Source organism: Peromyscus maniculatus, chromosome 10 (genome assembly GCF_049852395.1).
Source record: "Peromyscus maniculatus bairdii isolate BWxNUB_F1_BW_parent chromosome 10, HU_Pman_BW_mat_3.1, whole genome shotgun sequence".
Classification (NCBI taxonomy): domain Eukaryota; kingdom Metazoa; phylum Chordata; class Mammalia; order Rodentia; family Cricetidae; genus Peromyscus; species Peromyscus maniculatus.
The window spans coordinates 84,180,996-84,201,743 of NC_134861.1; the positions used below are offsets into that span (position 1 = coordinate 84,180,996).

Here is a 20,748-nt window from a genome sequence, read left to right on the forward strand (position 1 = left end):
CCCATCCGTGTGGAGAGTTTCAATGTCATCTTCAATGTTGTAATCCCACTCGACACCAAGATCTATGAAGGTCCGCGACTTGGCTTCCTCCCCTTTCCCATTTAAAATGTAGTGACCTGTGGCTTGGTTCTTAATAGCTAAACAAAGGGAAATGAGTGGTGGACACACATTTATCATATGGCAGTGTTGATGAGCCATAGCAATTCCCCCATTTTATTAATAAAAATCATTGATGTTTCTGCCTTATTAGTATCAAGCAGTCAAAACGAATGTTAGTTCTAATGGTTCCCCCATTCCTTCCATTAGGCTAAGCCTTTGAGAAGCATTCCTAACCCAGTTAAATAGATACAAATGGTTAAACAGGTAAAAAAATAATGTTTGCAAATATTCCCATTTGGAAACATTGTCAAAGAGATTAGCAGATTCTAACTCACTTATCTTATACATTTCCTTGGAAGCTGGGACCCTTTGGATATAATGGATACTTTGTTAATACAAACTATCTCTTTAAATATTGGCAATACATTGATAGCCACCCTGAAGAGCCGAAATGATTTCCAGGCCAATGACTTTCCTGATGACAGTAAAATCCCCAGACGACTCAGCAACTAATAAGAGTTCTTAATTCATTATAGATCTTTTGTTATTATAATGTATAATACTTCTCTCATGGGAAAACAGCTTCCAGGTATTAGGAAAAATTAACACTGGAATAGCAAAATTCTCTTGTGGCAGATTTACAAAGAATTTGAAATCTACAAAAAAATTATGCAAAATATATAAAACTATTCATCAGCCATTTCCAACATAAAAATGAGAAGTTTGGGGGCTGGAGAGATGGCTCAGCGGTTAAGAGCACTGGCTGTTCTTCCAGAGGCCCTGAGTTCAATTCCCAGCACCCACATGGTGACTCACAACCATCTGTAATGGGATCTGATGCCCTCTTGTTTCATGGAGCTGTACACGCAGAGCACTCATACATAAAATATAAATAAAAGAAATTTTAATTTTTCTATTGCCTTCCCTTAATGGTATGTCATATTTTTATCATCTCCTAACTCAGAGCAAAATGTGATTAATAAATAAAAACTTGTAAAATTTTCTCAGGAGTTATGAACTAATCCCTTTTCTACCAAAAATTGAAGTTTCAGTTTTAAATATTTGTTTTAATGTAAGGCTAGTTGGGAGAAATGATTAAACTTCACATAGTATCTAATTAATGGATTTATGTATAATCCTCATTCTTGCGTGTATAGTATGTATACTACACATACATACATATACACATACATATTCCCCTGTGGAGTGTCTTTGACATTTCGTGTTTATGTGCATGGAAAAGCAGCGCTGATGGACAGAAACACTTACCAAGAACATGAGGAGAAGCCTCGTCTTCTTGGATTAGCACATGTCTAGCCCCAGGGGGAATATCAAACATCTTAAGGTACCCTTTTGCATGTGTGGTGAATATTGGAGGAAGCAGAGAGAACAAAGGTAACACTATGGTTAGTCCAGCACTGCATCCCTACGGCTCCTGCACGCAGAAGAGGGCATCCATAAACTGAAAGGTGTGCATCTCAGAAATGAACTCTACAGCCTTGAGACAGCTTGCACAAGGGGGAAAAAGTTCCACCGAGGAGGAGGAGGAAAACTCATAGGCAGTGTTGACCTATGAGTCGCATCAACAATTCAGGCAAACAGTTATGCTTTCCCAAGTCGCCCTGTATTATTCTAATTTTTATAACTACCCCTTTAAGTGGTAGTTTTAGTAGAAGTTGTTAGGTGGTGAATGTAAGATATTCCTTCTGCCTACATATTGTTATAAAAAGCCTATGACACTATAAATGGCTAAGCTTCCATATATTGAAATGCTTTAATATTTAGAATCCCACTTATAAAAATACTTAATATACACCTTGCATTCAGTTTTTATCTTTCATGTACTGCTTTTACAAATGCTCCAGCTTCAGTTTTCTAAGCCAGGAATTGTAAATTGATAGCCTTAACTAACTAAAAAATAAATTAATAGCCTAAAATTGACTATTAGAAGTTTACATTCTTATAGGAAAAATCTTAATATTACCATAAGCCCTAAAATTATATCAAGGATCACTTACAACTTTGTCCATGACTATAAATCAACAATAAAACAAATTGAGAGGTATATGTGTTATATTTCATGGCTGATAACAATGAATGAGTCAGATCCAGGTAAAGTGATGCCTGCCTAGAACCTAGCATTTGTGAAGGTAAAACAGGAGGATATTGAGTTTGAAATCAGTTATATAGGAAGACACGGTCTCAAATAAAAACAAATATAGGAAATTATGCAACCTAAGCTTTTAGCATATTATGGAGCATCTAATTCATATAATCCAGTATTTATGCCAAAGGAAATCCAGATAGAAATATATAGTTACTGACAGAATCAGAAAAAAAATTGTTTTTTGTATATGTATAATTAATATTTATTTATAATACATAGACTTACCCAACTCTTATATAATGTTTATTAGGGTCCTAAGTAAACATAGTTGTCATTTAGGATCAGGGTTTTCAGCACCTTACCCTATGGTACAGTTCAACACAGGAGCTGTACTGTTTGCCTGAGTAAGCAACAGCTAAAAGCGACATGCTTAAGATGCCCAGGAGTGCACATCAGTATGAGGTCACTTATGGATGCCCATCTTTCTGCAGCGTGCTACAACTTACCGAGTACATTTTTAGTTTCTCTTGTTTCAGCAAGAGAAATATTACGAGCTCCTTTGGGTAAAATGAACGCGCCTCTCGTCTTCCCTTAAATAGAATGTCGTTAATTAGTGGAGGTTTCGTGTTTACCAAAGTCTTGCTGTTTCATTGACTACCCCATAAGCCATACAGATTTTATTGGGTAAGATATAGAACATGTTCTAAAACTTTAAATTTTTCAAGTCAAAATGCGTTTACAGTGTTAGCAAACACTGATAGACTGTTAATAGTCAATGAAAGTAAGACTGGGCATGAATGCAAAATGATGGAGGAGATTGGAAGTTGAATACTTGCAGATTTCATTTTCCAGAAACTTGAGTTCCTTATGGCATCTCTTGCTTAAATGTTTGCCTGTTGGAAAAGGTTAATTAGTCTATTGCATGACTATGAGGACATTCATGAAGGGAAATGGAGGCTAGATTGTCTTTGACCACCCTGAATCTAAGTGACTGAAGGGACACTTCACATGTTCTTTTGACTTTGATTCTTGTTTAGCATAATTTTTTGAGATGGTCTGAAAACAATATCATATCCTTATAGTACACAAAATGCAGAAAGGTTTCCTTACATTAATTCATCCTAATAATAAAACCAATTATTTTACACCCCCAAATAGAAAAATAAATGTAACTTCAGTAAAGCAAGAACATTCCAGCCTCTCATGGAAATGCAGAGAAAATTATATTTGATTGTAACAAAAGTGTAACATTTGTACTTCAGTTCTGTTTGCTGTGTTAAAATAATGCAAACAGCCAGCCGGAGTAGCATTATTTGCTCTCAAATAAATCTCAAATTAGAAACCCTGATAATTCATCCTAAAAGAATAGCAAAGACAGTAAGGATCAGGGATCATAGCCAATCTGATAGTAGAATTCACCAGAGTCAGGTAGCCAGGGTATAATTTGGTGCATGCCTTTAATCTCAGCACTCAGGAGGCAGAGCCAGACGGATCTCTGTGATTTTGAGGCCAGCCTGGTCTACAGAGCGAGATTCAGGACAGGCACCAAAACTACACAGAGAAACCCTGTCTTGAAAAAAACAAATAAAAAAAAATAAAAATGGACAATAAAGATTATTTCATTTGGATGAAGAACAAGATAACATTTTTATGTGTTCTTCTATAAGTTATAATCAATTAAAGTGAACCAAATTCTTTTTTGAAGATTTATTTTTATAATTTTGTATGTATGAGTGTGTTGCCTCCATGCATGTCTGTGCACCACTTGTGTGCCTAGTGCCTGGAGAGGTGAGAAGAGGGGACTGGAGCTACAGATGGTTGTGAGCCACCATGTGGTGCTGGGAACAGAACCCAGAGCCTCCGGAAGAGCAGCCAGTGCTCTTAACCTGTGAGGCAACTTCCAGCCCCAAACCAAATTTCTCTGTGCCTTCTCACATCCCATCAGACCATATTCTGATAGTGCCAGAGGAGGTTTAGGAGGATCTTCATGACAACTTCATGTCATGTTTACCTTTAGCTGCTAAATTTCCTGAAATTGTTTCCCAATAAATCCTCATCAAATATATGGATATTTGTTATGCTGTATAAATGTTTGTATGTATTGCATAGAAACCCTTATATAAATTATGAAACTATAAATATTCATGTATATTACCTATTGCATGGGGATAGCTTTCCCTTCCATATTTTGGAGCTTTGATATATGTTTAGCTCAGGTTAAATATTATAATGAGCACAATAGGTCATGTATATGAGCAATTATACCTCAGATTAATTTTTTGTTGTCTCTCTTATTTTTTCTTCACATTTTCATACAATTCACTTGTTTAAAAAAGCTGTTAAAGGTTACACTATATAAGGATGTTAGCTCCATAATAAGCATACAAAGATAAAATTGCTCACCCTTAAAATGAAAAGAAGTAAAAATGATATAACATTGTTAAAGAGTTATATTTAAAGTTTTATAACAGTTTACATCTCCAGACAATAAGTTATGTGCCACATATATTCAAAATTAACCTTTAGTTCATCTGATTAAATTCAAAATAACATATAGCATAGGTTTTTTTCCCCCCTAAGCATCAAAATCAATACAGTATCCCTTATCTCGATTTAGTAGCTATTTTCTTCAGGAAGGCTGTGAAGTATGAATTCATAGTCTTTTTTATTTAAACTATTTTTTTAAACTATCTGTTAATTTCTGTGATACTATTGAAAAAAATTCTGAAATTCTAAAAGATGTTTCAAAATGACAAATCACATAAAAAGGTATTAGTTCACGAGAACACTCATCTTACCAAGTTTCCTGGGTGTTCTGGTAAATGTCCCCTTCACAGTCCGACAGTGGGAATTGTCCCCTCCACAGACCCCACACTTATCCTCAACCTTGTTGGAACCAATTTCTTTGTCGCAGCCCACTTTCTGGGGAGAGAAGATGTTAAACATGGCTAACTTTAATGTGCCAAGTAGCAAACAACATCTCACATGATGATGATGATGCACCCCTTATTTAGTGATGGCATACAGCCAGAGAGCTTGTGCCAGACTTTCACTCTAGTCATGATTTCTCAAGCCCCAGGTTTTTGAAGGACTAGTGTGATGTCAAATAACAAAATGAATCATAGTCTAGGCAATAAATGATAAATGCCTTTGTTCTAATGAAGTATTTTCCCAGGATTATTTTCCCAACATTATTGTCCTATACATCAGGCAAGATCTATGAGCAAAGAAGTAAGTTGACTCTGAGGAGAAAAATCTACAAATCAATAGCATGGTGCTCTCATATGCATAAAGGCATACAGTAATGTGGTGAGTTGTAAAATAGTGTTATCTTTGAAAGTAAGTTGGGATGCAAAATAAAGCTCCCCAAAGTACCAAAGACTCTCACAGGGGCTTGAAGGAATAGAATGAGAAGGCATTTTAGAATTGGAAAACCTTCAAACAGTTATGAAATTTTACATTGATGGCGATTTAGAGATCACGATTTATATGTAGGTGAAAGCTGGTAGAATGTGGGTATCGCATACTAGGAAGAACTGTGGAAGCTCCGCATGGAACAAGCTGTGCAAGGCCCTGAAGATGGGCTGGGTTTACATTTTTCCAGTCAATAGGTAATTACTGAAGGCTCTCTGGCCTGGGGAAGACCCTCAAGTCACTAACCATTGTGCTTACAAGTTGGATATGAAAATGGGTTAGGGGAATGGACATACATTTAGTACTAAATCCTGCAAGGGTTAAAAATGAAGACAGTAACACTCCATCATTTATATCTATTCTCAAGCAGGTCATGTTGGAAACTTAATCACCAATTCAAAAGTGTTGAGACACAGGGCCTACTAAATGTGGGGAAGCCAGGCGTGGGCTTCCATCTGTTTCCTTTCAGCACTGGAAGGGCTGAAGCAGGAGGATCACAGCAAGTTTGGAACCAGCCTGGACTCTAGAGTGAAATGCTAGTTCAAAACAATGAGATGAAATTAAAAAAAAAAAAAAGCTGCCGTGATTAGGTCATGATGAGGCCTTTGCTTTCATGAAAGAATTTTTCATGTCTCAGAATGAGATAGTTATCAAGAGAACGGGGGTGTCATAAGAGTGACAGCTCCTTCCTCTGCTAAGTTCCTAGTCTCTCTTTCCCTTCTAACTTCTAGCAGGGATGGCTCAACAGGAAACACCTTGGGCTTTCCAGCTCCAGAACCACAGACCCAAACACCTAAATTCATTTAGCATGAACTTTGCTTTCTTTGGTTCTATAAATTACCCACTGTATGGTATTCTGTTAGAGTAACATAATAGCATACTTCAGTTTTGCTAAGTGAAAAGGAAACGGATGATGTTAGGAACAGTGGTCTAGCTAACATGAATAATTTCACGGTAACAGTTGAATATGAACAAAAAATAAACTGCATTAGAAAAAGACTAGATGAGACAAGAAATTATATTGTTCCCTACAACTTTGGCTCTTGCATAAAATTCAGTATTTAAGTTTTGAACCATTTGGAAAAGTCTGCATTAATCATTTAAACAAACTTAGAATTAGACTTTTATTCAAAACTAAAATGTAATACACATACATATATCATGGAGTTATTTTATAATGGGGGATCAATGCCACTCTTAGACATCACAGACTAACAAATAAAAAGCCCAGTTTCAGGTATGGGCTGCCTCTTTTCGAGGAGAGTCAGTATAGTCCCATAGACCTCTCCAAACATTATACGTTGTTGCCATTTCTCTTGGTTACCCTTCAGAACTTGATGGGAAGACCTTGTTGCTGAAGACACCACATACATGAATCATAGAATACCTCAAAATCAAGCTGGTGCTGACCTGGAAGCTTCATCCATACATGCTAATCTCAAACATGCCTATGAGCGACAGTAAAGGTAGAACTGCAGAGGACTGTGGGATGCAGCAGTCGGAACTCACCACACATTCTCCTCGCACACATATGCTGTATGGATCTTTGTAGGAACATCGAGTTCCATCGTGCACCAGCTGCTTCATGTAGGCAACATCCCCAGTCTCTTTGGACTGGCAGTAAAGGTGGCATCTTTTCTTGGCTGCATAAAAGGCAGGCTTATATTAGTTATTTTCATACAATAGGATATTTGACCAGCAAGGTTTATTTTAAGATAAAACATTTCAATATGGCTGCCTGAAAAGCAAATGAAATACTGTATTAATAAAATAGGGAGTAGATGAGAAGTGTGGATATGCCACCATGTATATTTGTTTTCATGTGGATGATGAATTATTTTATGTCATCTAACCTGGGCCATTGTTGAGATAATAAGGGGTTCTATTAATAGAGGAACATCAGTCAGGTATAGACTGAGACTATCCCAGGTAGGTTATGGTGGCAAACCTTGATGTCACCTACATTAGCTTTTTAGTAAGCTTTAAATCAAAGCCAATTTTACTTCAGTAACATTCTGAACACCAACCACTTTGGTCTTTTCTTTCCCCCTGTCACCCACCCAGCCAATATGTGTGCCTTTGTAGGATCTACTTAACTGATAATCTGAGTGAGCCACTTCACTAAAGTAAATTAGAAGAGAATGCATTTAGTCTAAAGTGTTCAACTTTGACCTATCCATGCTTACATTTCCTTTAGAACAGCACTCAATAGAATTCAATAGTATACACACATTGATCAGTCTAACAGATATGATAAGAGATTTCAGTTTGAGCCTATCTGACCCAGAATTTAATGGGAAGAAGTCAAACACTAGATGAAAATTTCTAAGATTATTTTTAATAACAAGTTTAGAAAAGGCTACATAGTCTTTGTTTTAATAAATGGCCATCTTGGTTTTGGGGTTTTTTTGTTTTGTTTTGTTTTCATCTTGACTTAGCTGTAAATGGATGATTTTCCCCCTGCTGTGGTTATTTCTTAGTTGAGGATTTCAGTTGAATGAGGTGATTCACTGTCATTTCCCATGGCAGTGGTGACAGGGCCGTTTGCCAGATACCACGTCTGTCACAATCCCCACCTCTCAAGAGAAAGGCATTCTTTAGCCTGACTCTTGGGGATCCGGAATGACTTGCTTCTGTAAGTACCCCTCTTCGTATGTTGCCACACTGGACTCAAAAGTGCAAGGGCCTGGTGTCAGCAAAGCTTCAACGCTAAGTGACCATCCACGCAGCAGGAAAAAGAATGGTATCTACTCACAGTCAGGATGTTCATGCGGCAGCCAGTGGTGTTTGGTATTCTGGTATTCAAAGTGGGAATTACGCTGTTGGCACTGCTGGGCCCTGAAGTCCTCGAAGTGCTTTTGGCATTCTTCTGTATTACAAAGCTGGTACTCAAAATTAACACCAGGGCAATCCTGACCACCATTGATGGGCCTAGGGAAAAGACATTTCAAAGGCTGTCTGGCGGTAGCCCAGCAGTTCAGGCTCACAGACACAGTGCTGCTGGCCAACAGCCAGCACGTCTGAGCTGCCAGCACAGGCTGAATGATGCCGAACTCCCAACGTCTAGAGTCTCTCTGAAAGCACCCTTCTCTCTCTGCCAAGGGGTAAAGACCCCCAAACACAAGCTAACGCAGTTCTCAAGTGGTATGTTTCATTCGTGACAGAAGTATACACAGATGGAAAGCATGCACGTAACTCAAAGTATTTTCTACCTTGTATAAAACATGCAGGTGCAACTGAAAGAAATGCTGAGCATATAGTCCTGTGTCTCTGCTTCCTCCATGTCAAATGCAAAATGGAATGGTTTCCCAAACAAGGAAGTGGTAAGGATTCAATGAGGTGGCATATTTACAGCTCTCAGAATAGTCCATGCCTTGTGGTGAACCTGTAACTCCTACTGTCATGCTTTTGAGTGTATTGTTACTTCTAACACTGGCATTCTCTCCTCTTGTGAAGGCAGTGTGCAACCATCAGTAGTCTTTATAAAAGCCACACTCAGAACTATCCTTCTACCAAAACAGAGAAAAGGCTTCTCACAGGTTAAAACCCAGATGGACAAGTTAGCGTGTCAAAGTTGAATAATTCCATTACTTTTTCTTGGCTCATATGAATTTTGTCTGATTGAATGAATGGATGTCTTTTCTTCTCAGAGTCCCTACCGGTTGGCCGCCATCTTTCTGTATGACTACATGAGAGCAGCTGGACCTACCTTCTGGAATTTAGTTGAAGTTGTTCGTACTCCTTTTACTCAGTGCCTGTTGCTTCTTTATGTACACTTCACAACTTACAGGACACAGAGTCTCTACTCTCTCCTCAACTCCCTAATAGTTCCAAACATTAAGTTCTCCAAAACATCTCTCCTCTTCATTTGAATGTTTCTTCTACATCACTGACTACACTTCACTTTGGCAACATTAATCCAAGAGAGACTATCTTATGAATGGTGAGCAATACTTTTTCATATCCTCTGTTTTGTAAGCAGGATGAAAGAAGGAAAAACACTCATAGCAGAACACAGAATCACTTTCTTGTCTATCAGAAAGCAACAGGAAGTTCAGGATAATACTCACGTGGGATTATTGCACTGGCGTGTTCTAAATCGAACTCCAGTGCCACATGTCCTGGAACAGGAACCAAATTTGGTCCATGACCCCCAGTTGCCATCTTGTTTTTGTTGATTAGCATTCTTCCACATGCAGTGCCCTTTATAACACCACTTGGGAAAATGAAAAAAAAAAAAAGATAATTATGAAAGTCATTGAAGGTGTTGTTCAAGAAACATGTATTTGAAGGTCTTCAACTTTTTCTTCTCCCTCCAGTTAAATAATGATTTAAAGTATACATAGGCATTTGCTGCACAAAGGTACCTATCAAAAGGATAACTTAGATTTATAATCTTTAGAATAAAATTAAAGTGATAGGCAGCCGGGCGGCGCAAGCCTTTGGTCCCAGCACTCGGAAGACAGAGCCGGGCAGATCTCTGTGAGTTTGAGCCAGGCCTAGTCTACATCCAGGACAGGCACCAAAACTACACAGAGAAACCCTGTCTTGAAAAACAAACAAACAAAAATTAAAGTGATAGATTTGGGGCTGGAGAGATAGCTCACTGGTTAAGAACACTCACTGCTCTCCTGCAGAGGGTCTGAGTCATGTTCGAGCATCCACATTGGATAGCTCTCAACCATCTATAACTCTGAGTCCAGGGAATCAGATACCCTCTTCTGGCCTCTGTGGGTACCATGCAGACACTGGGCATCCACTCACATGTACATACATGTCATATACACATACATTAATAAATATAAATCTTTTTTTAAGGGAAAGTAACATTTACTCAGGTAAGTTTTGAAATGACACAAGTGACTGCCCAGCCTGCCCAGCAGACTCCATTCTCCTTCTGCTTCACTTCTCACTGCTTGGCTCACCCTAGAGTTTTTGGATGCTACCACACCCCCTTTGAAAACAATGGCATGCAAATGTGTCTCAACTTAAAGAATAGTTAACTAAAGTTAGGTAAAACTATATAAAATGTTAATTTATGAATCTGAGAAATAGATAGGTTAAATGATGAGTTTTTACCTTTTAGATAAGCAAAATCAAGATATATAAAATTCATGAATTGTTTAGGGGCCAAAGTGTATCCAAGAACTAAGTGGGGTTAGTACAGTCATGATGCCACAGAGATTCTGTGATAACACTGCCCAGCACTTAGCACGTAGGTTTGCAAAGGGAATAGATTATTTTCTTTCCAAAAATTTCAATTCCTTTTTTATAGACTATAGACAAAAAAGTTTAAAAAACTTTATACATTAAATATAATATAATACAATTGTATGTAGGGAAGTTGGATGTTAAAATCTACTGTACCATAACTTTTTAATAAACCAAAATAATTCTACTCATTATTGCTCTTAATTTTAGTTGAAAACTTCCTAAATCTTCCAAAAGCAAGACACTATGTAAAGGGTAGTTGTCATGGTGTCAGATAAAATGTAAGTGCTTATAATGACAGGATTTTATTAGTATGCATATTTCATATAAGAACAGTTCATGTATGTTTGAAATCAACCTTTTAAAAAGGTAAAAGTTGCATTAATCTTTTCTGTCAGCATTTGGTCCTATCTCCAATATATTATTTCTAGACTAGTCAAGGCTCCTCAACTTGCGTTCTTAGCATGCCTTTGTTTTGGGCTCTCTGCCCTTAAGAGAAGCACACCTTGGCATCCAGCCAGTTTCAAAGCATTCAGTCCCAACTACACAATCTGAGATTTAAAACCTTTGGGCATCTTTCCCCCAGGAGCGAGGCCAAATCTTCTGTATAAATTCATGTCTTTATTTCTGGGCAACTTTCACAAGGGATGCCATGCCAGCAAGTAAATCAGACACCACTAGCAGGGGCCAGAGATCTGCTGTCCCCATTGCCTTTCCTCTTGGCCACAGTTAGCCAAATGCTCTGGTCCTCCCAGTGTGCAAAGCTGCTAATATCTGGGCCTGTGGAGGTGGCCTTATTTAGTAAGATGATTAAGTTAAGGATTTCAAGTTCAGGAGATGATCCTGAGGTATCCAGGTAGGCTCAAAACATCACCAAAAGACTCAATCCTTGCAAGAAAGGGGCAGAGGGAATACAGACACCCACTGTGTTAGAGGTCAGAGGAGTGTGGCCATGATGTGGGAGGTGGGTAGCCAGAAGCTGGGAGAGGGGAGGAACTCATTGCCACTCCACTCCTTGGAGGGAGCACAGCCCGGTCCACATCAAACTTCACCTCCACATGAGTCAGTATAACTGACTCATGCCCTCCACAGCTACGACAGAACAAACTCCTAGTGTTTTGAACCATCAACTTCATGGCAATTTGTGGTAGCATCCACGGGAGGTAGTATCCTATCTTAGAGCCTTACTAGTAGGAAATCACAGGCACTGTTCTCCATGAGGCAAACAGTTCAGCAGTGAGCATCATTTGCTAGACTTGGAAAGGTTCCTGCGCAGCACGCGATGAAGTCTAATCACAAACAGACACACTCACCTTCCCAGGAGCGCATTCAGTCCCGTCGAGGGGAGGGCCCTTCTTAGTCTTACAGAAATATGGGTTATCGGGATGGCTGCACCACAGCTGTTTGCATGGGTCAAAAGTTCGGAACTGGAAGAAAAAGAGGCAAGCCATCAGAACTTTCAGAGAGTGGCACATTTGCCAACCATACTTTATACACACTTTCTTCATGTCATGTTGTTTTTTTTTTGGGGGGGGGGTGTGTTATTTTCATTTCAAGTTGATTGCCAAAGTGGTAACATGTCAAGAAATAAACACTGCCTTGGTGTGCTGACGCATCAGTGACAGGTGTAATAGGCCTGCACTGTGCTAAGTGCATTGATTATATCATCACATTTCATCCTCATGTAAACTTAAAGTGATAAACACTATCATTGTCCACACATCAGACACAAGGAAACTAAGTCAGAGATGTCACATATGGTACTCAAGTTCATGGATTTAGTGTCAGACCTGACCTACTCTGACATTCATGTCATAGTGTCTAACTACTGGAAAGTAAAAACAAACTAAAACCACCAAAAGCAGAGATTCATTTCAGAATGCAGGCTGGACCTGCCTACACTAAGTAGCTGAATCTGGCTTCAAACTCATGATCCTCCTGCCTCAGCCTCCTAAGTGCTGTGATTATAGGAGTGCATGGCCACACACATACTTCACAGTCTTCCATTTGAGTTGATTTATCGGGATAATCATTTTCTGTAGCCACAGAGATACGGAATACTGGCCAACAAGCCACAGAAAAGCTCAATGTCATCTCTGAAGGGAAGAAACACCAGAGAAGGAATGGGACATAACACTCTGAGCTGGAGCGCCTCTGTTGGCCCCTCCAGCTCCCTATTTGCCAGCTGTGAAGAGATGGTGTAAGTGGGTTCAGAACCTCTGCAATCTTGGCTTTTTCACCCTAGAAGTAAAAGCCTTACAATCCTTCTGCCCCTACTTCTGCAGTGTGTGTGTGTGTGTGTGTGTGTGTCTGCTCTGTGTATATATGTATATACACACACATATATATCTGTAATGATAGCTTTTAATTAAAAAAGCTATGAACTTGAAAAAGTAAGGAGAAGTATTTGAGAGGCTCTGGAGGGTGAAAAGGGGAGGAGGCAATGACGTAATTATATTGTAACCTCAAAAACTAAAATAATTAAAATAATGAAAGCCTATGATCTCCCTATTTCCCCTCTTGTCTCTCATGAGGATTAGTTAAGGCTATATGCCTAAGGCATCTAATTTAGCTCAGTCATCCGAGCAAATACAAGTACCAGTGAGTGTGCAGAGCCTACCCAAGTGGAGCTGCACAAATAGATGTTCAGGTAAGACATGTAACTTGACAGCACATCACATACCGCAGTACACATTTTGTAGCCAACACCAAAATCAAAACGGCATTGCTCATCCATGGAATAATTGATTCCAGGAAGTTCTGGGAGTTTGGGCCAATCGTGTTCAAAGGGGTCATCAAGGAGACAGTCATAGGAACTGCAGGGAGGAGAACATTAAGTACATTTAAATTCTCGTCAACGACATCAGGTCTTAAAGGAAACAAGACTCTTAGCTCAGATACTGTGGGGTTTTGTCAGGTCACAGGGCAGGTTCCCAGAAACATGGTGTTAAGGTTTTGGGGGTTTTATTTAACTCATCTTTTATCTTTACTAATTCTGGGAGAGTTAATCAAGCACAACTCCGGGATACAGGAATGCTGTGGTGGCCTTGCTCATGTCACTACGTGGACCCATGTGAACTGTGGCAGGGCAGGTCCTAACACTGGCGCAGCAGGACTTCAGGGTATAGACAGGATTGAAAGCAGGACCCATGCAAGCACCCTGTCTCCATCCTCTGCCCGAGTCTGACCATCTACCCCAGGGAAACCCCACCCCGGCTAGAACTACGCTTGAGTTCAAGGCTCATGGCTTCTACCATCGTATGACATTATAGAATCTTTTGGGTCAACACCTCTGATGTCATGTGTGTAGCCTATGCAGCAGGGCATGACATGCAGCGAGGCACATACTGGATGTATCTCTTCAGTTCCTGACCACTGCATCTGGACCAGTGGTAGCGATGGAAGGCGGCTTGCACCAGGGGCGCCATGACGCTGCCCATGGCGGTCTCATCCCCACATCTGTTCCCTTGCCCATCATGCTCCATTCCCAACCTAGAACACAAAGGAGACCTCGTGGGTAATAATCGCAGGGCCACGGCTCGGACTTCCTGTCTTTTCTCGCAACACACGCTGGGAAAGACATATTTTTAAAAGTCAACACGGCTTCCTGGGAGACTCCACAGACCCTGAAATTGAGAGCGGTACCTAATGAAACGCCGTTCTCATTCTATAGCTATGAAAGGCATGGGATGGCGTGGCCAGACAGGGCCACTCATTGAGTTTCAGCACATGACGCTTCACTGTTTTCAGCTCCTCGCTCTTGGCAAAGGCTGAGAACTCACACTGGCATGCATTGTTACATCAAGTGTGAACAACAGTGGAAAAGCAAAGAGAAAAAAACACAACTTTGTTTTTTCTATCTAGCTGTCAGCAGTAACTTACACATGGCCAGTTTCATGGGCTACTACAAAGGCAGATGAGAAACCATCTTCATGATTCAGGGTACAACTTCTCACTGGGTGGCACATGCCTGTGACTGGAGCGTATCCTGTTGACAATGACAATCACTTATTTCCATTTTAAATATAAAAACCTCATTATAATTAGTACTGGGTCTTTGCTTAGGATAAAAAAAAAGCTGTGTTCCTGTAAACAGGGGCAACCTTGTTATCAGTAAGCCGCGTTCTCCTGGGAAAGAGGGAAGGGACTGCCCGGGGGCTACCATTCCATCTCAGCCTTGTCTTTCTGTTTTAGTAAACGGCCCGTCATATCTTGGCTCTAATGGAGAGAGCCAGAAATCATACCAATGTGGAAAAGAAAACCATCAGTCCTTCTCCACAGTCTGTCTACATCAGCGTTTATTCGATAAATATAAGCTGACTTTGGAAGAAAGATTGCTGGCAGGAGCCATTCTCATTCTGAACAGTGAGTGGAAATCACACTGCATGTTACAGCATCCCTACCATGCCCCAAACGTCCAATCGTTATTTTAAAGGCAAGTATAATTTATTATGGTGTGTAAGTGGCATTTAACATTGTGGATTCTGCAGAAAGTCATTGGAAGAAACAGAGGGGGGAAATGTATGCTTGGCTCGTGGCTGGTGGGAAGTGGTGGGGAGATACGAACATCTGCACAACCTGCTCGACTTGGGATTTCTTTCGAAAACCCAGGCCCGTATTTTTTTTTTCTTCTACGTAGCAACAGTAATACCTTGCATTCCAGCAGGCCCAAAGTCTTGCCTGGTTAAGAAAATGGCATGATCGTGGTGTTCAGCGTGGTTGGGATCAGGTTTTTGTTGTTGGCAAGCCCAGCGACACACATTCTCCAGACTCCTGGATGGGTTCCCCCTTTCTATGAGGCTGATAGACTAAAAGGAAAGAATATGGTGAACATGCTTTTTATGATTTGGATTTGGGAATAATATTTCAACAAGGATTCAGAAATATTATTCTGGGAATCAACTTTGATTTAGAAATTCTAAAGCCCATAAGGACCCAGTGAGGAGGTTCTGTACTACCTGTGTGAAAGTCCATAGACACATGCATAACAATGTTTGAGTCAGGGTTTACCACTGTGAAGTGACTAGGTACTAATCATTTGGAGGAGAATTTTAGAAGCCTACAATATTTACTGATTCTGTTCAAATTTTAGATTTCGCACATTAAAGACAAAAATACTGGGAAAGATTCTTGCAAGAGACTTTTTCCAGAGATACAAAAGTCAAAGCTCTTAGCTAAGATTTTTGTGTATTCTTTTGGTCCAGAAATAGTCACATGTAGGAGGAAAATAAGTTCTTTCAAGATTTGGCAAGACTGGTCAAACTTTAGTGTACGGGGTACAGTCAAATTAAATTAGCTTCACCATGGAGAAAAATAGCATTGTAACCTCATGAAATGATAGGGTTTGGTCTCTTATCTGATAACTTCAGTGGGTTTATATGTTAAGTTCACACTACAGTATGGAGTTAAAAAGTTGAGGGGTGAAAGAGCCCATCCTTTAAGAACACAGGGGTTTCCCTTCCATAATGTTTCTAACAGAAAGAGAAATTGAATTTGGAATCACAAATGAATGCCTAATTGGATAAAGGGTCCAGCATTTTGTTGAATTTCAGCAAATGCTATTATCAGTGTTTACATTCATAATAAACTTTGCTTGGTCTGTTATATGCTATTCATACAGTATGCCAAACAAATGATTTAATAACCAACTGAAGGCTATTAAGACTTCCAGCTGGGATTGGCTTGCTCCTCTGTAGCAACACATAGTAGGTTAGGTTTTAAGAGAAGGTAAAGATCAGGGACAGCATATCTGTAGATAAGGTCATGTGGATGAAGAAATACATGAAGAAATGCAATCACATGGAGGCTTACGGTTTCCTACGTGCACAATCTCACTAGCATTTCCTAATCAGGAGGATTATGTATGGGAGGCATAGTTTTATAAACATAAAAATTGCCAAGTTATTCAGGCTTCTCAAAGGAATTTGATTCTTTCCAAGGACACAGACACATCCAGTATCAATAGACATAGGTTTTTGATTCTATGGCAAGAATGGCTACTGTATACATTTTGAACCAACTTTCTGTTTTCAGAAGGATTAAATAATATTCAGGGTGCCTCACTTTTAAATATATCCATTTGAAACACTGTTTTAAATAAATCAAACAAAAGATAATTCTCTTTTCTTCGCTGGTGTTTTCCAGGTGCTCTGAGAGTAACTGCCATATAAATGGACACTACAACAGACACAGCGAATGGTTATACAGGTCATCAACCTGATGGTAATAGGCTAAGGAGACTTTCCTCTCTCTTAATGGTATCCACTCACGTTCACTTACTCATTCTCACACCTAAAATGTTGTTAACTAGGGGTCGGTTGTAGCTCAATTGGTAGAGTGCTGGTCTAGTGTGCAAGAGATTCTTGGTTCAATCCCAGCAGTGTATACACTGGACATGTTAGTGCATGCCTAGAGTCCCAACACTTAGGAAGTAGAGTTAAGAGGATCAGGAGTTCAAGGCCATCTTTGACCTCATGGGAAGTTTGAGGCCAACCTGGACTGTATAAAGACCTGTCTCTAACAAAAAGTTGCTCTAATTTAGAGATCTCTTCCCATTTCAGAAGATTCTTCTCCCCAGCTTGGTATAACTATGAGTTTATATAAGATTGAGGGTAGTTTTGCAACTCAGTCTTCTACTGGTTAACTCAGTCTCTAATGTTCACAAGCCACACATTTTTAGATATTTTACCTTTGCGTAACCGAGCATAATCATTCGCACCAGGACCACATTTATATGCACTCCAAGGGACTCATCGTGGTAGATTTCATTTACCTAGAGACAAAGCAGACAGTTGCTATAATAAAGGCAATGCAGAGGATTTCAAGGGACATGTAGCATTCAAGAGATCAGCCATGCCTGTCTGTCTGATTGGTCAACTTACATTGTTTTCTTTTATTTTTTTTATTTTATTTTATTTTATTTTTTTGATGCAGACATCCACGGCTAGGCCCCGGGTGGAGTGCTGGGAGTCTAATTAGTGAGAAAGAGGAGGGTTTATATGAGCGAGAATTGTTGAAACCAAGGTTGGATAAAGCACAGGGACAAATAACCAAATGAATGGAAACACATGAACTATGAACCAAAGGTTGAGGGGCCCCCAACTGGATCAGGCCCTCTGAACAGGTGAGACAGTCGATTGGCTTGATCTGTTTGGGAGGCATCTAGGCAGTGGTACCAGGTCCTGGGCTCGTTGCATGACTTAGCTGTTTGAAACCTGGGACTTATGCAGGGACGCTTGGCTCAATCTGGGAGGAGGGGACTGGACCTGCCTGGACTGAGTCTATCAGGTTGATCCCAGTCCTTGGGGGAGACCTTGATCTGGAGGAAGTGGGAATGGGGGCTGGCTGGGGGGAAGGGGAGGGGGGCAGGAAGGGAGAGAACAAGGGAATCTGTGGCTATTATGTAGAACTGAATAGTATTGTAAAATAAAAAAAGTAAAAATAAAAATCTGGGGAAAAAAATCCATACCAGAAACGCAAAAAAAAAAAAAAAAAAAAAAAAAAAAAAAAAAAAAAAAAAAAAAAAAACACCAAAAAAAACTTACATTGTTTTCAAATTTAGTTTAAAGCTATCTCCAAAATGAAGTAATTTATCTTTTGTTTTGGAGCAATCCTTAGATATATGGATTACTGATTTTTATAAACTACAGAGAAAAATGAACATAGACATGTTAAGAAGTGGTTTATTAAATGAATTGTGGGGTGTGAGTGTGTGTGTGTGTGTGTGTGTGTGTGTGTGTGTGTGTGTGTCTGTGTGCGTGCGTGCCTGCACTTGCACACACCTGCATGCACGCATGTGTGCAGACTCACATTCTCACATGTCTACACATAACACAACACTCAATGCAAATACAAGAACATGACTCTAGTGATATTCTGCCCTCCTGTGAGTGGCCACACAACACTGGAAGAAGACAGATATCAGCAGGCATGTCCAGGTGACTGGCAAATGTACTATTTTGGTTGAAGAACTTCTGTGTAGAAGCTGTGGTGGTCTATCTGTGGGTCAGCAAGGAGATGGCTTTCCCACTGTCTCCCAGGTGGGGCAATGATCGTTTAGGGTTATTGTAGGATAGATGTCCTTCAGAATATACAGCATCAAGGTGACAGTACAAGTACACATCAGAGATGTCAGTCCTGGATTCATCTCTGACAAACTCAATTGATTGTCATCTCATTATTTCATTTTGAAAGTTAGGCTAGAATTTCTCCAAGCGATTTTGTGTGCTGTAGTAGTACAGCTATTGGAATGAAAGCAATATTAGGTCAACTCTGTTTCATGCAGAGGAGGAAGATGAAGCCTGTAGACCGTAAGCAACACGCTAAACCACACAGTGCATTCCTGGCAGACAGGAATCTAAAGTGCACTGTAATTATATCTTCTGATTAAGCTACTGCAAAGTGGGTGTGAAGAAAGTCTGTCCAACTTGGCGAACTCGAGCAGGAATGCCAAAGGCAGAGTTACCCGGCTAGATTCTAGTTACTAGCTATTCCCCAGGACAAGGGCCCAAACTTCTAACAGAAATTAGAAGAGGGATGAAAGCTAACCACAATTGCACTTGAGATCCAGGAGGTTTGGACGGCAGGAACAGCAAGTCTAAAAGCTGCAGAGAAAAGTATAATGCTATAGAAGGAAGGTCTGAAAATACAGAAAATTCAATCATCATAGAATGAAACTCACCCATAAGGAAACTCTGACTTGCCACATTAACCAAGAAACAGGCAAGAAATCTCTGTTTAGATGTTTCAAGATTCTAGCATGACTGCATGGAACAACTTCAACATTGTAGACCTTAAGTGAAGACTGATAGATGGCATGCTACATAGTCAAATTGTACATAGCATTTACAAAGCTACCAAAGATGGATGTGAAATGTCAGTCTAAGCTAGAACATGCTAAATAAGGCAGAGCATTATCTAATGAGAAAAGTTTTATGGCCCCTTTAAGTGGAAAAATACACATATATATTCATGTATTTGTAAACATATATGTACACATGTATGTACATAGATTAGAAAGATGCAGCTAGACAGCTGTGGAAGATAAGCTAAAACAAAGAAAAAAACACAGCAATGAACCCTTGCATTGCCCAGAAGTATAGACAGGTGACGCATGGCCAGGTTGTCTCACTCTAGGCTAAAGGACACTCAACATATTAAACTCACTGTGTACTGACATAGAAGAGAGGTAGTCAACAAACACAACAGCATTTAAGAAATAACAGAGAGCAAAGAGCCCAGTAAATGTGTCATATAAAGAATGACTGGGGGAGATGTAGTGATTAAAGACACCAGACATTAATTGTCCCAGATCATCATGGTTCAATCCCTTGATGCCTAGCAATTCTTCATTTCTCTGAGCTCCAATCAAATGAGCAATGTAAAAAATACTATCTCATAGTCTTGTGAAAAGAATTAAAGATTTAACTCATTCTGGCAAATTGCTCAGACTTAGGACCCAAAATGAGGGAAGGGCCATTTGTGGGAAGAAAAATCCATAAAGGCTTAAAAGCTGTGATGGGGAAGAAATAATAAATGTGTGCACCACACCTACAGGAAATAAAACTAAAAGCACTCATTCCTATCAAAAGGGTTATTGCCAATCCAACATACAGAAAGCTGAATGCTAGACAAAAGCATTGATATGTACGGCCTATTTTGTCATGAGCCGATTTCTTCTGTTACAACACACTCCATACTGCCTAACTGGAGGTGGCATCTCCCCACCCTCCTCTTGTAGATTAATTATCTTAATGTTACGGTTCCAATAAAAGTAGAAGTCTAAAGCCAGATAGATATGTCGAGGATACTCTCCTCCAGAGACTCATAGACATTCCAAAAGATTTCTTGTAAGGCGGCTGTTCCCAATTAGAGGCATGGCTTCCTGCACAAAGGGAGAATATGTTTAGTTGAATGGA

The 20,748-nt window shown here is 39.7% G+C and overlaps 1 protein-coding gene across 4 annotated transcripts in view; it reads right to left on the reverse strand.

Moving 5' to 3' along the window:
• The window catches only part of Adamts3 (ADAM metallopeptidase with thrombospondin type 1 motif 3), a 227,076-nt gene that overhangs the window by 19,876 nt on the left and 186,452 nt on the right, over nt 1-20,748 (reverse strand). For 3 of the 4 annotated variants that reach the window (XM_006991663.4, XM_016009917.3, XM_076546598.1), the window contains exons 6-17: nt 17,520-17,603; nt 15,483-15,639; nt 14,714-14,819; nt 14,180-14,323; nt 13,515-13,647; nt 12,145-12,258; nt 9,691-9,836; nt 8,376-8,551; nt 7,130-7,263; nt 5,005-5,128; nt 1,369-1,449; nt 1-137 (exon numbers count right to left, since the gene is read on the reverse strand). The exon at nt 1-137 is cut by the window's left edge and continues 27 nt beyond it. In XM_006991663.4, coding sequence (XP_006991725.1) covers nt 1-137; nt 1,369-1,449; nt 5,005-5,128; nt 7,130-7,263; nt 8,376-8,551; nt 9,691-9,836; nt 12,145-12,258; nt 13,515-13,647; nt 14,180-14,323; nt 14,714-14,819; nt 15,483-15,639; nt 17,520-17,603 — 1,536 coding nt within the window. Of the gene's footprint in view, nt 138-1,368; nt 1,450-2,712; nt 2,797-5,004; nt 5,129-7,129; nt 7,264-8,375; nt 8,552-9,690; nt 9,837-12,144; nt 12,259-13,514; nt 13,648-14,179; nt 14,324-14,713; nt 14,820-15,482; nt 15,640-17,519; nt 17,604-20,748 lie in introns of all 4 variants that reach the window. The other variant, XM_006991662.4, reaches the window with a different exon arrangement.